General features: G+C 46.1%; 1 protein-coding gene across 1 annotated transcript in view; it reads right to left on the reverse strand.

Annotated features, from left to right (window-relative positions):
- Positions 1-18903, reverse strand: part of LOC112251597 (sec1 family domain-containing protein 2) — a 186703-nt gene that overhangs the window by 152501 nt on the left and 15299 nt on the right. The window contains exon 3 of the mRNA XM_042322251.1: positions 1317-1444. Coding sequence (XP_042178185.1) covers positions 1317-1444 — 128 coding nt within the window. The remainder of the gene's footprint in view (positions 1-1316; positions 1445-18903) is intronic.

The raw sequence follows: 18903 nt of genomic DNA on the forward strand, positions 1-18903 counted from the left end.
GTCCCACAGTGCTGTTGGAAGTGATGGGATCTCTCCCTCTCTCCCTCTCTCCCTCTCTCTACTGCCCCTCCTCTCGCTCTACTGCCCCCTCTCCACACCGCCCACCCTCTCTCTACTGCCCACCCTCTCTCTACTGCCCACTCTCTCTCTACTGCCCCCCTCTCGCTCTACTGCCCCCTCTCCACACCGCCCGCCCCCTCTCCACACCGCCCACCCTCTCTCTACTGCCCACCCTCTCTCTACTGCCCACCCTCTCTCTACTGCCCACCCTCTCTCTACTGCCCACCCCTCTCTACTGCCCACCCTCTCTCTACTGCCCACCCTCTCTCTACTGCCCACCCTCTCTCTACTGCCCACCCTCTCTCTACTGCCCACCCTCTCTCTACTGCCCACCTCTCTCTACTGCCCACCCTCTCTCTACTGCCCACCCTCTCTCTACTGCCCACCCTCTCTCTACTGCCCACCCTCTCTCTACTGCCCACCCTCTCTCTACTGCCCACCCTCTATCTGACGAGGTACGTTTGTCAAAATAAACCCAGAAGAGAGCAAGCCCCCCGGGATTAGAAATGATGGCGCTGCTCTCAGACTATTTCGGCAGCATGTGTGTGTAGCGTGTACGAGACCCCCCCGGCACATATTCCAACCTGCTTGTTAAGAGAGCCGGGTTACCTCTGATTGCAGTGGGACCACAGAGCCCTCCCAGCTCACCTTCCCTCGATTACTATTGCACAGACCTGCCACATGCTAACATACATGTCAGCCAATGTGTGTGTGTGTGTGTACACACAAGACATGCTACATATGATTCATGGCATTCATACACCGATGTGAGTCAAATAGGAGTCTAAGTGTACAAAATGTACATGATGATGTGTACATCTCTGCCTATCTGATAGTATTTTTACCCTCTGCTTAGGGATCTTTTGCTTCATTAACAAACAACAAAAGTTATTGAGAGCTGTGTGTGTGTGTGAGAGAGAGTCAGAGAGCCAACATGTGGTTCACATTTCCTCTGTGGCCACATGGGCAAACACAGAGGAAGCTCTCTATAGGTGGCGCTGTGGCTCTTTGTAAAACCTCTCTCTCCCTCTTCATCTCTCCTATGCCTTTCTAATTCAGAGAGTTTGACGATATTTCAAAATAATGTAATGATGTGTTTACTGATTGCAGTAATGTCCCCGTGTTATTATTTAGCCCTAGATCAGACAGGGTCTGTGTATTCTGTGGCATTGGGATTTGCGAGAGAGCGAGTCAGAGTGCCTGCTCATTTGGAGTGTCAACACTGAGTCAGTGTATGTGTCCTGGCCCTTCCTTACCCAGACCCATCTTGATAGGAAGGTTCTCCTTGCTGGCGGCCTCCACCAGCTGTCTGCGGACCTCCATCACAGCCTCCTTCTGCTTACTGGCCAGCATGGTCTCCCATAGCAACCTGGCTGTGGACGACCTGAGAGGTAGAGGGCAGACATCAGTAAGATCTCCCAGCTGCTACTGGAAAAGCACTCAACATGTACAGTTGAAGTCGGAAGTTTACATACACCTTAGCCAAATACATTTAAACTCAGTTTCACAATTCCTGACATTTAATCCTAGTAAAAATTCCCTGTTTTAGGTCAGTTAGGATCACCACTTTATTTTAAAAATGTGAAATGTCTGAATAAAAGTAGAGAGAATGATTTCTTTCATCACATTCCAAGTGGGTCATAAGTTTACATACACTCAATTAGTATTTGGTAGTATTGCCTTTAAATTGTTTAACTTGGGTCAAACTTTTCGGGTAGCCTTCCACAAGCTTCTCACAATATGTTAGGTGAATTATGGCCCATTCCTCCTGACAGAGCTGGTGTAACTGAGTCAGGTTTGTAGGCCTCCTTGCTTGCACACGCTTTTTCAGTTCTGCCCACACATTTTCTATAGGATTGAGGTCAGGGCTTTGTGATGGCCACTCCAATACCTTGACTTTGTTGTCCTTAAGCCATTTTGCCACAACTTTGGAAGTATGCTTGGGGTCATTGTCCATTTGGAAGACCCATTTGCGACCAAGCTTTAACTTCCTGACAGATGTCTTGAAATGTTGCTTCAATATATCCACATAATTTTCCTACCTCATGATGCCATCTATATTGTGAAGTGCACCAGTCCCTTCTGCAGCAAAGCACCCCCACAACGTGATGCTGCCACCCCCGTGCTTCACGGTTGGGATGGTGTTCTTCGGCTTGCAAGCCTCACCCTTTTTCCTCCAAACATAACGATGGTCATTATCGGCAAACAGTTCTATTTTTGTTTCATCAGACCAGAGGACATTTCTCCAAAAAGTATGATCTTTGTCCCCATGTGTGGTTGCAAACCGTATTCTGGCTTTTTATGGCGGTTTTAGAGCAGTGGCTTCTTCCTTGCTGAGTGGCCTTTCGGGTTATGTCGATATATGACTCATTTTACTGTGGATATAGATACTTTTGTACCTGTTTCCTCCAGCATCTTCACAAGGTCCTTTGCTGTTGTTCTGGGATTGATTTGCACTTTTTGCACAAAAGCACGTTCATCTCTAGGAGACAGAACGCGTCTCCTTCCTGAGTGGTATGACGGCTGCGTGGTCCCATGGGATTTATACTTGCGTACTATTGTTTGTACAGATTAACATGGTACCTTCAGGCGTTTAGAAATTGCTCCCAAGGATAAACCAGACTTGTGGAGGTCTACAATTCCTTTTCTGAGGTCTTGGCTGATTTCTTTTGATTTTCCCATGATGTCAAGCAAAGGGGCACTGAGTTTGAAGGTAGGCCTTGAAATACATCTACAGGTACACCTCCAATTGACTCAAATGATGTCAATTTAGCCTAATCAGAAGCTTCTAAAGCCATGACATCATTTTCTGGAATTTTCCAAGCTGTTTAAAGGCATAGTCAATTTAGTGCATGTAAACTTATGACCCACTGGAATTGTGATACAATATAAGTGAAATAATCTGTCTGTAAACAATTGTTGGAAAAATTAATTGTCTTGCACAAAGTAGATGTCCTAACCAACTTGAGTGGTTGAAAAAATAGTTTTAATCATTCCAACCTAAGTGTATGTAAACTGCTGACTTCAACTGTATTTGAACATATCACAAAATATATATTTTACACATCAGACCAACCTTGAGGGAATCTTATTTGAGTCAGAAAAGGATGTTCATATAATAGGGAAAATATACAAAACCTGCCAGAGAACATATCCAACGGAAAATTTCTTAGAAAAAAAAATCTTAACTATTGGAAGCAAGACTTAAAAGGAACTGATGTTGGCACAAGATGGAGGGAATGTTGGAGCATAACTAACGAAATTATAGTTAACCAAAATGTATGCTTAAACCGGTATAAACAGAATGTATAGAATTGATTATACAAGAGACAAAATTCACTAATTCTACAGCACCACGGCAGTCTTTAGTGGGGCAGCAGGTAACCTAGTGGATAGAGCGTTGGGCAGTAACCGAAAGGTTGAAGGATCGAAACCCCGAGCTGACAAGGTAAAAAATCTGTTGTTCTGCCCCTGAACAAGGCCGTTAACACACTGTTCCCCGGTAGGCTGTCATTGTTAATAAGAATTTGTTCTTAACCGACTTGCCTAGTTAAATAAATGTTATATTTAAAAAAATATTTAAAAAATACATTTAAAGTGTAAAACTAACAATGACTCAATAATCCATGCTTTCTGGAAATGTTATAAAGTCCAAAAGTTATGGGCGGAGATAGAAAGCTGGCTGCCAGAAGTTTTGAAATGTCAACGTTTTTTAAATCCGTCTGCATATTTCAAGACATGGGTGTAGGGAGTCCCAATGGGCTGGACGATTCTCTTCTCATCACTCATATTGAAAAAACTAATACTAAAAACTTGGAAATCAATCCACCATCATGAACTAAATGGAAAAATCAAATGACTTATTACTGAAATAGTATAGGTGACCCGAGAAAAACTAATCGGTACAATTTAAGGTAAAGTGGCAAACAATAATGCAGGCACTAGGGTTGTAGGGTTGGGGTTGTGAGCATGCAGGCACTAGGGTTGTAGGGTTGGGGTTGTGAGCATACAGGCACTAGGGTTGGGGTTGTGAGCATGCAGGCACTAGGTTTGTAGGGTTGTGAGCATGCAGGCACTAGGGTTGTAGGGTTGTGAGCATGCAGGCACTAGGGTTGTGATTGTGAGCATGCAGGCACTAGGGTTGGGGATGTGAGCGTGCAGGCACTAGGGTTGTGAGCGTGCAGGCACTAGGGTTGTGAGCGTGCAGGCACTAGGGTTGTGAGCGTGCAGGCACTAGGGTTGTGAGCGTGCAGGCACTAGGGTTGTGAGCGTGCAGGCACTAGGGTTGTGAGCGTGCAGGCACTAGGGTTGTGAGCGTGCAGGCACTAGGGTTGTGAGCGTGCAGGCACTAGGGTTGTGAGCGTGCAGGCACTAGGGTTGTGAGCGTGCAGGCACTAGGGTTGTGAGCGTGCAGGCACTAGGGTTGTGAGCGTGCAGGCACTAGGGTTGTGAGCGTGCAGGCACTAGGGTTGTGAGCGTGCAGGCACTAGGGTTGTGAGCGTGCAGGCACTAGGGTTGTGAGCGTGCAGGCACTAGGGTTGTGAGCGTGCAGGCACTAGGGTTGTGAGCGTGCAGGCACTAGGGTTGTGAGCGTGCAGGCACTAGGGTTGTGAGCGTGCAGGCACTAGGGTTGTGAGCGTGCAGGCACTAGGGTTGTGAGCGTGCAGGCACTAGGGTTGGGGATGTGAGCGTGCAGGCACTAGGGTTGGGGATGTGAGCGTGCAGGCACTAGGGTTGGGGATGTGAGCGTGCAGGCACTAGGGTTGGGGATGTGAGCGTGCAGGCACTAGGGTTGGGGATGTGAGCGTGCAGGCACTAGGGTTGGGGATGTGAGCATGCAGGCACTAGGGTTGGGGATGTGAGCGTGCAGGCACTAGGGTTGGGGATGTGAGCGTGCAGGCACTAGGGTTGGGGATGTGAGCATACAGGCACTAGGGTTGGGGATGTGAGCATGCAGGCACTAGGGTTGGGGATGTGAGCATGCAGGCACTAGGGTTGGGGATGTGAGCATGCAGGCACTAGGGTTGGGGATGTGAGCATGCAGGCACTAGGGTTGGGGATGTGAGCATGCAGGCACTAGGGTTGGGGATGTGAGCATGCAGGCACTAGGGTTGGGGATGTGAGCATGCAGGCACTAGGGTTGGGGATGTGAGCATGCAGGCACTAGGGTTGGGGATGTGAGCATGCAGGCACTAGGGTTGGGGATGTGAGCATGCAGGCCCTAGGGTTGGGGTTGTGAGCATGCAGGCCCTAGGGTTGTAGGGTTGGGGATGTGAGCATGCAGGCACTAGGGTTGGGGATGTGAGCATGCAGGCACTAGGGTTGTAGGGTTGTGAGCATGCAGGCACTAGGGTTGTGAGCATGCAGGCACTAGGGTTGTGAGCATGCAGGCACTAGGGTTGTAGGGTTGTGGATGTGAGCATGCAGGCACTAGGGTTGTGAGCGTGCAGGCACTAGGGTTGTGAGCGTGCAGGCACTAGTGTTGTAGGGTTGGGGTTGTGAGCGTGCAGGCACTAGGATTGTGAGCGTGCAGGCACTAGGGTTCTGAGCGTGCAGGCACTAGGGTTCTGAGCGTGCAGGCACTAGGGTTGTGAGCGTGCAGGCACTAGGGTTGTGAGCGTGCAGGCACTAGGGTTGTGAGCGTGCAGGCACTAGGGTTGTGGCGTGCAGGCACTAGGGTTGTGAGCGTGCAGGCACTAGGGTTGTGAGCGTGCAGGCACTAGGGTTGTGAGCGTGCAGGCACTAGGGTTGTGAGCGTGCAGGCACTAGGGTTGTGGCGTGCAGGCACTAGGGTTGTGAGCGTGCAGGCACTAGGGATGTGAGCGTGCAGGCACTAGGGATGTGAGCGTGCAGGCACTAGGGTTGGGGATGTGAGCATGCAGGCACTAGGGTTGGGGATGTGAGCATGCAGGCACTAGGGTTGGGGATGTGAGCATGCAGGCACTAGGGTTGGGGATGTGAGCATGCAGGCACTAGGGTTGGGGATGTGAGCATGCAGGCACTAGGGTTGGGGATGTGAGCATGCAGGCACTAGGGTTGGGGATGTGAGCATGCAGGCACTAGGGTTGGGGATGTGAGCATGCAGGCACTAGGGTTGGGGATGTGAGCATGCAGGCACTAGGGTTGGGGATGTGAGCATGCAGGCGCTAGGGTTGGGGATGTGAGCATGCAGGCGCTAGGGTTGGGGATGTGAGCATGCAGGCACTAGGGTTGGGGATGTGAGCATGCAGGCACTAGGGTTGGGGATGTGAGCATGCAGGCACTAGGGTTGGGGATGTGAGCATGCAGGCACTAGGGTTGGGGATGTGAGCATGCAGGCACTAGGGTTGGGGATGTGAGCATGCAGGCACTAGGGTTGGGGATGTGAGCATGCAGGCACTAGGGTTGGGGATGTGAGCATGCAGGCACTAGGGTTGGGGATGTGAGCATGCAGGCACTAGGGTTGGGGATGTGAGCATGCAGGCACTAGGGTTGGGGATGTGAGCATGCAGGCACTAGGGTTGGGGATGTGAGCATGCAGGCACTAGGGTTGGGGATGTGAGCATGCAGGCACTAGGGTTGGGGATGTGAGCATGCAGGCACTAGGGTTGGGGATGTGAGCATGCAGGCACTAGGGTTGGGGATGTGAGCATGCAGGCACTAGGGTTGGGGATGTGAGCATGCAGGCACTAGGGTTGGGGATGTGAGCATGCAGGCACTAGGGTTGGGGATGTGAGCATGCAGGCACTAGGGTTGGGGATGTGAGCATGCAGGCACTAGGGTTGGGGATGTGAGCATGCAGGCACTAGGGTTGGGGATGTGAGCATGCAGGCACTAGGGTTGTAGGGTTGGGGATGTGAGCATGCAGGCACTAGGGTTGTAGGGTTGGGGATGTGAGCATGCGGATCTAGAGAGATGAGATGTAGTCGTTTGCGTCTGTAAGTTGCTGTTCGTACATGTTAGTTTGTATCTGGTGTGAATAAAAGACAAGAAAAGATATTTTTTAAATAATGCTCCTTTCTACTCTGAAAGATGAAGGAGAGGAAGAGAGAAAGAATACTGAGGAAGGGGTTTGCCGACACGGATCTCAAATGTTAAAAATCAAGTTATTTTATTTGTCTCTTTTTTTCTCTCCTTTTCCTCCAACTCTCGTTCTCTCTCTCTGTGTCTAACTGCTGCCATGTGTTTAATATCAGATGTAATCTGTTCCAGACAGCGAGAGAGGAGCTCAAATTGGGCTACCCGCCATCTTCACACTGAAAAGGAGACAAAGACGAGAGAGACTCACTGCTCCTCCACAAACATAACATTAGAAGGTCCACAGCCAGACAAAAAGGTTGGTTACTTCACTATCACTATGATGATGAATGTGGGTGGGATGTTTAAATGTTCAACAAACGCCACAAACTCCCTGAAAAGCATGACAGAGACATTGGAGTAATTTATAGGAAATCAGTTGCTAAGATTTTTCCTCAGGAAGACTGCATCATTGGCTTAGCTGTGTGCTGGGCTTGGGTAGAGACGGGCTGTTATGCTTAAGAGTGTCATAAAAACAGCACAGTTATCGCTGTTTAAATACCTGGGCTGTGACTTGGCCATATGCATGTATGCATGTGTGTGAGTATGGGTCCTAATGTACACTGTTCGTGTAAGTGTGTGTGCATGTGTGTGAGAGAGATAAGCAACAAAGAGATGGAGAGGGAGCGAGAGAGAGATTGATAGAGAGAGAGGCAGGGAGGGAGAGAGAGATGGAAAAAGCCCTACTAGAATCTGAAGTCAAATGTCTACTATTTGCTGACAATCTGGTGCTTCTATCACCAACCAAGGAGGGCCTACAGCAGCACCTAGATCTTCTGCACAGATTCTGCCAGACCTGGGCCCTGACAGTAAATCTCAGTAAGACCAAAATAATGGTGTTCCAAAAAAGGTCCAGTCGCCAGGATCACAAATACAAATTCCATCTAGACACCGTTGCCCTAGAGCACACAAAAACTATACATACCTTGGCCTAAACATCAGCGCCACAGGTAACTTCCACAAAGCTGTGAACGATCTGAGAGACAAGGCAAGAAGGGCGTTCTATGCCATCAAAAGGAACATATAATTCGACATACCAATTTAGGATCTGGCTAAAAATACTTGAATTAGTAATAGAACCCATTGCCCTTTATGGTTGTGAGGTCTGGTGTCCGCTCACCAACCAAGAATTCACAAAAATTCTGCATGCAGAATTCTGCAAAAATATCCTCAGTGTACAACGTAAAACACCAAATATTGGATGCAAAGCAGAATTAGGCCGATACCCGCTAATTATCCAAATCCAGAAAGAGCCATTAAATTCTACAACCACCGAAAAGGAAGCGATTCCCCAACCTTCCATAAGAAAGCCATCACCTACAGAGAGATGAACCTGGAGAAGAGTCCCCTAAGCAAGCTGGTCCTGGGGCTCTGTTCACAAAGACCCCACAGAGTCCCAAGACAACACAATTAGACCCAACCAAATAATGAGAAAATTACTTGACCCATTGGAAAGAATGAACAAAAATTACACATATCCACAAAGATACACAGATTACACATATCCAAAGATTTCAAAAACAAATCCAATTTTGATAAACTCCGATATCTATTGGGTGAAATACCAGTGTCCAATCACAGCAGCAAGATTTGTGACCTGTTGCCACAAAAAAAGGGCAACCAGTGAAGAACAAACACCACTGTAAATACAACCCATATTTATTTATTTTCCCTTTTGAAATATTTGCACATTGTTACAACACTGTGTATATATATAATGACATTTAAAACATCTTTATGCTTTTGGAACTTTTGTGTAATGTTTATTACCTATTTAACTTGTTTTGGCAATGTAAACATATGTTTCCCATGCCAATAAACGGAATTGAATTGGGAGGGGGAGAGAAAGAGGGGGGGGGTGAAGAGAGCCCATGAGCTTGCATATCTTTGTGGGTTCCAGGAAGATGTGAGGTCTCAAAGGGTTGAGGTGGTATGGTTCAAATTTGTCCCCTGCCCCCCCTCTCTCCTGGTGTTTCCCCTGTGGTTGGGTCAGATGGGGGCGGGATGAGGTTTGCACTGGAAAGGTGTGAGTCAAGGCCCCATAACCAGCCAGGGCCTTGTAGAGTAACTGCTCTACTAGAGCGGGCCTTGTAGAGTAACTGCTCTACTAGAGCGGGCCTTGTAGAGTAACTGCTCTACTAGAGCGGGCCTTGTAGAGTAACTGCTCTACTAGAGCGGGCCTTGTAGAGTAACTGCTCTACTAGAGCGGGCCTTGTAGAGTAACTGCTCTACTAGAGCGGGCCTTGTAGAGTAACTGCTCTACTAGAGCGGGCCTTGTAGAGTAACTGCTCTACTAGAGCGGGCCTTGTAGAGTAACTGCTCTACTAGTAACTGCGGGCCTTGTAGAGTAACTGCTCTACTAGAGCGGGCCTTGTAGAGTAACTGCTCTACTAGAGCGGGCCTTGTAGAGTAACTGCTCTACTAGAGCGGGCCTTGTAGAGTAACTGCTCTACTAGAGCGGGCCTTGTAGAGTAACTGCTCTACTAGAGCGGGCCTTGTAGAGTAACTGCTCTACTAGAGCTAGAGTAACTGCTCTACTAGAGCGGGCCTTGTAGAGTAACTGCTCTACTAGAGCGGGCCTTGTAGAGTAACTGCTCTACTAGAGCGGGCCTTGTAGAGTAACTGCTCTACTAGAGCGGGCCTTGTAGAGTAACTGCTCTACTAGAGCGGGCCTAGAGTAACTGCTCTACTAGAGCGGGCCTTGAGTAACTGCTCTACTAGAGCGGGCCTTGAGTAACTGCTCTACTAGAGCGGGCCTTGAGTAACTGCTCTACTAGAGCGGGCCTTGAGTAACTGCTCTACTAGAGCGGGCCTTGAGTAACTGCTCTACTAGAGCGGGTCTTGTAGAGTAACTGCTCTACTAGAGCGGGTCTTGTAGAGTAACTGCTCTACTAGAGCGGGTCTTGTAGAGTAACTGCTCTACTAGAGCGGGTCTTGTAGAGTAACTGCTCTACTAGAGCGGGTCTTGTAGAGTAACTGCTCTACTAGAGCGGGTCTTGTAGAGTAACTGCTCTACTTGAGCGGGTCTTGTAGAGTAACTGCTCTACTAGAGCGGGTCTTGTAGAGTAACTGCTCTACTAGAGCGGGTCTTGTAGAGTAACTGCTCTACTAGAGCGGGTCTTGTAGAGTAACTGCTCTACTAGAGCGGGTCTTGTAGAGTAACTGCTCTACTAGAGCGGGTCTTGTAGAGTAACTGCTCTACTAGAGCGGGTCTTGTAGAGTAACTGCTCTACTAGAGCGGGTCTTGTAGAGTAACTGCTCTACTAGAGCGGGTCTTGTAGAGTAACTGCTCTACTAGAGCGGGTCTTGAGTAACTGCTCTACTAGAGCGGGTCTTGTAGAGTAACTGCTCTACTAGAGCGGGTCTTGTAGAGTAACTGCTCTACTAGAGCGGGTCTTGTAGAGTAACTGCTCTACTAGAGCGGGTCTTGTAGAGTAACTGCTCTACTACAGAGGGTCTTGTTGAGTAACTGCTCTACTACAGAGGGTCTTGTTGAGTAACTGCTCTACTAGAGCGGGTATTGAGGCCATGGGGTGCGTGTGCCTGACCTCCTGCATGTGTGTGTGTGAGCAGCTCCAGTTTGGCTCCCTCTGCTAGAAGAGGCTACACTAAACCTGAAGGAAGCATTCTTATCCCTTCTGTAGACTGTGTACCCATGCTGACCTAACCGGTCAGTCTGGCTGCTTAAACAATGCATGGTTGTGTGTATCTGTGTGTGTGTGTGTAAGCTAAATTCCATCAGATGTGTAATGACGAACACCATTAAGAGGTAGTTGTGCATCAAATGCCCAGGCATGTGTTACCATGTCCACACACAAACCTACACACACACACATCTCCCACTAGTTAATAGGTCTGAGGGTGGGTTGTTCCTGGAAGCTTGTGACGCAGCAGTAAAGAATGAGTCTGATTCAAACTCAGGATCCCTTCAACCTAGTAGCTACAGTAAGACCATTTGAGTCCAAGTCTAGTAGTCATGCAGGCAGACACTTAGGCTGCGGTTAGTCAGACAAGCAGCTCAATTCTGATAGTTTTTCCACTAATTGGTCTTTTGACTATTCACATCAGACCTTTTCACATCAGACCTTTTCACATCAGACCTTTTCACATCAGACCTTTTCACATCAGACCTTTTTCAGAGCTGATCTGATCCTATGTGCCTGCATTTGTAAAGTGGGTTAGAAACTATTAATATTTCAAACATTTTACACAGCCTGTTTGTAAATGTTTGTAGAATAACTTGCTGCTGTAATCAAGAAGATTTCAGCCTCAATCAAATGGAATGGACCCAAAAAACAGATTCTGGCTCCACACATTCCAGAAATCTAGCAAGAAAAGCATTGCCTAGAAGGTATAGCTCCTTAGCAGGACCGGAACTTAAAAGTATTTAGTGAGGGGAGGACAAATGATCCACTTGACCAGGCTACTCAGAGTCAAGCAACAGGTCTGCAACACCAGTTAGCCAAGTACAACCAAGACAAGTCTCATACAGAAGCAGCACTGATGCAGAAGTTATCAGGGCAGGATTGGTTGGCGTAATTATTGACAGAGTATGATATTCCATGCTGTACTAGATACAGTTGTACTGACTTAGACTTCAACCTCTGTCAGTCACACAACCACAAGATGCAGTTAGCAGGCAAGAGATCAGTAACAAGCTAATAAATTAATTTGCTTGCTAAAAGCCAGTCCCAAGCATTGGTCCTCCCACAGTGAGTGGAGTGTGTGTTACAGGGGGGAGTGTGTTAAATGGAGAGAATTTGCTATCAACATCCCAGAACACCACAGGACATAAGGCCCGTCTCTGGTCTGTTCTGTCTGTGTCCCCTGGCAGGAGAGACTACTAACTGAACAGGATTTATGAACACAACCAGAGAAGAGAGAGAGAGACAGAAGAGAAGATGGCCATATTAAAGGAGGGATGAGGAGATAAGGAAAATGGGAGCAAGATGGAAATGAGAGGAATATAGTGCAACTGCTGCGCTCTCTCTCTTCCATTCTATTTCTCCCATTTTCTCTCAATTCAATGAAATTCAATTTAGTAGACATGTAAGTTCAATTACTTACATTGTCAAAGTATCCATATAACAAACAATGGGACCAACAGCATTAAATCATAAATAATAATAGTAGTAGTGGAAATGGGATTACCATTAACAGCAACAACAATATTAATGACAATAATAACACATTAAAGCAATAACAGCAGCCCAGTCTCAACCAGACTAAGAAGCCACATGGCATGGTCCAAAACAAAACAAGAAATATTATTGACATTACATTGCAGTTTTAACTGGCTGTCCCTCAGGTTGTGGCAGGAGGACACATATTTGGCTGCAAAAACTGCACATTTAGGCTTTTCACCCAATAAATATGTTTTTTCATCCTTCAAATTGTATATCTTAAAACTCTTTGTACTGAATGATAATCTTTCTTTCCCAAAATTCTCTTAGTTTGGAGTCAGATAGTCTGCTACCATGTACTGTCTGTTTAGAGCCAAATAGCATTGAAGTTTTCTTGTGGTGTCTTTCCATTAGGTGATATTTTCTCTTTGCTTTGTGATGATTTGGTTGGGCCTGAGGCTCTATGGAGCTGGTATGGGTTAGTGAACTGAGCCTCAGAACCAGCTGACTGAGGGGACTCTTCTCTTGTTTTATCTCTTGACATTGTAGGGCTGTGTGATTAAAAGTTTAGGGGTCACTTGTTTTTAGATGGTTGTCAAACTTGATGGCTCTTTTATCTATTCTAATAAGGAGGGGGTATTGGCCCAATTCTGCTCTACATTAGTTATTTGGAGTTTTTCTTTGCACTTACAATACAGTCTTGCAAAACTCTGCATGCAGTATTTTGTTTGGATGTTTTTCCCATTTGGTAAATTCATTATTAGAGATTGGACCCCATACTTCGCTGCTATATAGAGCAATTTGTTCTAATTGGAATTTAGATTTTAATGTTCCTTTTCAATGGCATAGAATGCTCTTCTTGCTTTGTCTCTCAGCTCGTTCACAGCCGTGTGAAAGCTACCTGTGTTGCTAATATTTAGTCCAAGATGCATGTCATTTTTGGTGTGTTCTAATAGAACTGTGTCCAAATAGAATTTATATTTGTCATCCTTATTTCCAGACCTCTTTTGGAATATCATTAGGTCTGACAGAACCTGTGATTAACTGTCTGAGCCCAGGTCTGACAGAACCTGTGCAGATGATCTAGATGCTGCTGTAACTACTCCTTAGTGGGAGACAGCAGCACCAGGTCATCTGCGTACAGCAGAAACTTCAGTGTTGTGTAGGATGAGACCAGGTGCTGAAGATTCTAATGTTGTTGCCAATTCATTAATGTAGATGTTAAATAGTGTTGGACTTATTGGGCAGCCCTGTTTCACTCCACGTCCCTGAGAGAAGAAGTCTGTTTGCTTGCTGACAATTTTAAGCGGACATTTGTTTTAGTGTACATTGATTTAATAACAGCATACCATTTCCCTCCAATACCATTTTCTATTAGTTTATTTTAAAAAATACCTTTATGCCAAATTGAATCAAATGGTTTCTTGAAGTCCACAAAACATGAGTAGATTCTGCCTTTGTTTTGGTTTACTTGTTCGTCAATTAGAGTGTGGAGGGTATACATTTGTATAAATTGGTGTGATCAATCCTTGGTTCCAAATATCAGGAAACATACCTGCAGTGAGGATAATGTTGAAGAGTTTGAGTATAGCCAATTTCAATTTGTCTGTTTACATTATAATTTAATATACCATCAGCACCACAGGCCTTTTTGGGTTGTAGTGTACAGTTCTTTTTCAAAAATGTTATCTCCCTCTCTCCCCCACTTATGTCTCCCCTTATCATCATTGCTCTCTTGCCCCATCACCCCACTCTAGCCTCTCTCGTTCTTTCACCCCACCCTAGTCTCTTCATCCCACCCCCCCACCCCACCCCACTCTAGTCCAGTCTCTCCCTCCCCCACCCCACTCTAATCCAGTCTCTCCCTCACCCCAGCCCACTCTAATCAGTCTCCCCCCAACCCCCCACAGCCCATAGGGCGACAGGGTAGCCTAGTGGTTAGAGCGTTGGACTAGCAACCGAAAGGTTGCAAGTTCAAATCCCTGAGCTGACAAGGTACAAATCTGTCGTTCTGCTCCTGAACGGGCAGTTAACCCACTGTTCCTAGGCTGTCATTGAAAATAAGAATTTGTTCATTAACTGACTTGCCTAGTTAAATAAAGGTAAAATTAAAATAGTCTCTCCCTCCCCCCAGCCCACTCTAGTCCAGTCTCTCCCACACACCACCCTAGTCCAGTCTCCCTCCCCCACCCTAGTCCAGTCAGTCCCTCCCTACCCCCCCCCACCCCACCCCACCAGCCCCCTCCTCCCCCCCCACACCGCACCAGCCCAGTCTCTCCCTCCTCCCCCACACCGCACCAGCCCAGTCTCTCCCACTCCAGTCCAGTCTCCCTCCCCCCCACTCTAGTCCCACCCTCTACCTCATAATTGACTACTACATTTTGGAATATTTCAGAGACTACTACTTTTATAACCAGTCTTATCATTTTAGTCTTCAAAAAGCATTGTTGGCTTAGAAGGGCTGAAAACAGAATAGACAAGCTGAGCCTGATGAACAAACTTGGGAAGCGTTCAGGTCAGAGGACTCTACTGGAAGAATTACAAGAGACTCCAGGCTTCACAGTGGGATGTGCTAATACTTCTACAACACAGGGGTAGCAGAGGATGAGGATAGAGAAATTAAAAATGATACATTTTGATACAAGCTCCCTGGGACACGTTTCCCTCCAAATTCCTTATCAGATCCAGGAAGTGATAGTACTGTTTTCCATGGGGGAATTTCCTCTTCCTGTCAGATATGAGAGGCAGCCCTCCACCCCCTCTGCTCTGCCCTAACTCTATTCTATTTCTGACCACTACTGCCTCCCTCTACACTGACCAATAGTTACAGGATTGGCCTTTGCCATCTGCATGGGAGAACAAGATATCCTGAGATAGGAGCAGGGCAGCCAAGCTGTCTGGGCCCTCCACAGACGCACACGGTAGGAGAGAGGCACGTCAATCATCACCTCCAACACTAAGGACTCACATGAGACTGTCCTCTGTAGATGAGTCTGGTAAAGTTGCATACCATCATCATGCCATCATTATTAGCAAGCTCTGGGTTAGTGAGCCGCCTATAGCTGGCCCTGGCCCAGCTCTAGAAGTTGTCGGGGATGAGATGTGGAGCAGGGTTAGAGGTTGGAGCCTAAAACCAGGCCTGCAGGTAGAACAGGATGACACCCTCCAGAGACCCTCTCTTACTGTAAACTAGTGGTCAATCCAGTGCTCAAGATTCTTGGTTTCTTCTCCTCATATTCCGCTCTGCTTAAATAAAAAACACTCCATACTCAAAACATCCTCGCTAGCACTGCATGGTCAGTATATACTGCAGTACATAACTTATCCAAGAATATTAAGACACCCTCAGGAATGAGGCCTTGCTGGGTGTGTGATATAGAGCTGAACAATATTTTGACAGGCTCATAAGTAAAGCAAAGCTGTCACTAAATGAAACCCAGAGGATGGGTGTGGCCAAAGAAAACAAGTGGGTAACCTACACACCCACGTCTCTTTATTTTTCCCCCAGCAAGTCCTCTCGCCACACTCTCCTATAGAGAGCAATAGTAATGGAGTCTTTTTGTAGGCACCAACTCCGCAATGGTTCGTTAGACAAAGCCTATGGGAGTTTTTGTAGGGTTTTTGGATAAATGCAGAAAATTAGGTCTGTGGTAAACACAGACTTAGGAGATCTTATACATTTTGTTCTATGAGAATCTTCATCAGCTAATGTCACTTTTTGTGAATTTTGAAGCATTTTTTAGCTGCTTTTGCAACAGCTAATGGGCATCCTAATAAAATACCTAACTACCAAATAAAGCACATAAAGGCTTCATAATTCATAAAGGGCATGTTAACTGACTTACAGAACAAAATGTATAAGATCTAATAAGCCCGTGTTGACCATATTTTCAGCATTTATCCCAGAACCCTATTCTTTCCCCATAGGAATGGCTGAACGAACCAGAGGTAAATCCTTTCCAGGTTTTAGGACTACAGGCTGGTGAACTCCATCCCTGTTCATTCCCATGTCTTTACCACGCAGCTGCCACAGAAATAATTGTGTGTTTTCTCTCTTCTAACTCTCTCCTTTCCCAGCCCGTACAGAAATAGGTGTGTTTTCCCTCTTTCGAGTCAGACTTGCTGAGCTTTCACGGCAGGGTGCGGTTGGGTCCTTTTTTCTGAAGCTTGTCTCAAGTCTTGGCAGCCCCTGGACCAGACCCAGAACACCTTGGCCACCCGCACCGACCCCTGCCTTTACCAGCCTGTCTGCCCATCATAGGACCAGAGTCCAGGGTGCCCAGTGGTGGGGGTACTGGTTTCAGTCTGAAAGGGGGAAACATTCATGTGTCCCGTACAGGATCAAAGAGCACCAACCTGAGTACAAGCCAAGCACATTACATTACACAGTGGTCAGGAGGATACCTGACTTCACACACACTCTCTCAACATCACCACATTCATACTATACACCAATGCAGAGTTTCAAAGGTCCACATGAACACTGAAAAACAGCACACAAATGCTCAAAATCACCACTCATCATCAAATCACCGACAAAGCCTACTCTCACTGACAAAGACAGAACCTTGAACACAAAGCAAACTTAAATGCAAAACACATGTAGGCACACAGCAGACTTTTAGACTTTGGAAAAAATCTGGGCTCTCTCTGGTACGAGCTGGAAAAACACAGTTAAAGTCCAGGCTCGTGTTGAAGGTAAAAACTCACACCAGGTCATGAAACGTCATACTAATTGCACAGCAAAGTCATGGGTCTTTTTGGGAAGCTAAAACCAACCACCCACCCATAGGAGCCCTAAACAGTGATCTAACCTACAATTTCAAAAGGGAAATATCATACAATAAAATAAAACTGTTTAAAGGGATACTCTGGGATTTAGGCAATGAGGTTCTTTATCTACTTCCCAAGAGTCAGATAAACTCAGGATACCATTTGTATGTCTCTGTAGCCAGCATGAAGTTCACAGGTAGTTTTGCAAGCCAATGCTAACTAGCATGCTAGTAGATAGCGCAATGACTGGAAGTCTATGGGTAACGCTAGGTAGAATTGGCTCGTAAAACCACCTAACTTCTGCTTACTGGACACAGAGACATAAAAATGGTGTCAATGAGTTTATCTGGCTCTGGGGAAGGAGATAAGAGCCTCATTACCTAAACCCAGAAGTATCCCTTTAAAGCTTTAAAAACACGGCTCATTACAAAGCCAATCAAAACACAGTCTGGGAGGTAAGATGGCGCTGAAGAGGATGGCTGACGTATTACCTGCTCCTAACCAACTATTTTGTTATTTTTTTGTAACTTATTTTGGACAAATTGTTGCTGCTAGTCTCTTATGACCCAAAATAACTTCTGGCCATCAAAACAGCGATTACTCACCTCGAACTGGAAGAAGCATTTTCCTTTAATGAGTCCGATGAGAAGGATATACTGCGTTCCCGGGAACAGGCCCTAATCCCCGTCATTTGAGTGAAGAAAAGACAGGACAAGGGGGTGCAGGTCGGGCTGCCTTCGGAGAATCCGTAGGCAAGCGAGTAAACTCCCACTGCCATCCGTTCTATTGGCTACCGTGCAATCATTGGAAAATAAAATTGATGACCTACGATTAACATTATCCTACCAACGGGACAATAAAACTGTAATATCTTATGTTTCACAGAGTCATGGCTGAACTATGACATGGATAATATAGAGCTGCCGGGATTTTCCATGCACCGGCAGAACAGAGAAGCTATGTCTGGTAAGACGAGGTGTGGGTGTGTGTGTGTCTATTTGTCAACAGCTGGTGCGCGATGTCTAATATTAAAAGAAGTCTTGAGGTATTGTTCGCCTGAGGTAGAGTACCTTATGATAAGTTGTACAGTGGTTCATCCATTAAGTTGTGAGTTTACACCGCAGAACTTAGAGGTAATTTGTGGTTTATTACGGTACACTGACCACTTCATTGCTCCAGACCAGCGCAAGGGGGAGTTAGAGCACTGGTTATGCTTATGGGTCCTATTGTGTCTCTAACTGACAATGAATGGAAGACATAAACCTAAATAGAAACTGATAATTGTGCACGACTTCGGTATTACTTACTAAAACTGTTGTTACACTAAGGGTTGTTATTAGAATTGTTTTGCTCTTACTTTAGTACTGTAGGCCACTTCCGACCGGTCACATTGTTGTGCCACTCAGGCGCTGTACAGTCTAAGACACTGCATAGCAGTGCAAGCTGTGTTGCTACAGATGCTGGTTCAATACCAGTGTCGGCCTCAACGACTAAAGGTTTCCGTTTTTTTCCCCCTCTAAAAACAGAAACAAATCATTCTAAATAACAAACTGGCTTTATTTACAAATTAGCAACAATGTCTCACCCCATGTTCAAGAAAGTCCTTTGTCTCGCTCATTTTACGTTATTTGAAAACAAAATAATCTCCAAAATATTTAAAGGTGCATTGCACTAATAATGGCGCTGACTATGGAAACGTTCCCGCTGTTCTGTTCTTAGTGGCAGTCTGCACGTTCAAACTAAAGCAAACTAATAATGGATTCTTTATGATTTCAGTAATAAAATAATAAAAACACTTTCAAAATGCCAATGTTTATTTAGTTATGGATCCATAACAAATTACTATGGGAATAAATATCACTGAATTACAGAAATATCCTCCATATGTATT

Source organism: Oncorhynchus tshawytscha, linkage group LG05, assembly GCF_018296145.1.
Source record: "Oncorhynchus tshawytscha isolate Ot180627B linkage group LG05, Otsh_v2.0, whole genome shotgun sequence".
Classification (NCBI taxonomy): Eukaryota; Metazoa; Chordata; class Actinopteri; order Salmoniformes; family Salmonidae; genus Oncorhynchus; species Oncorhynchus tshawytscha.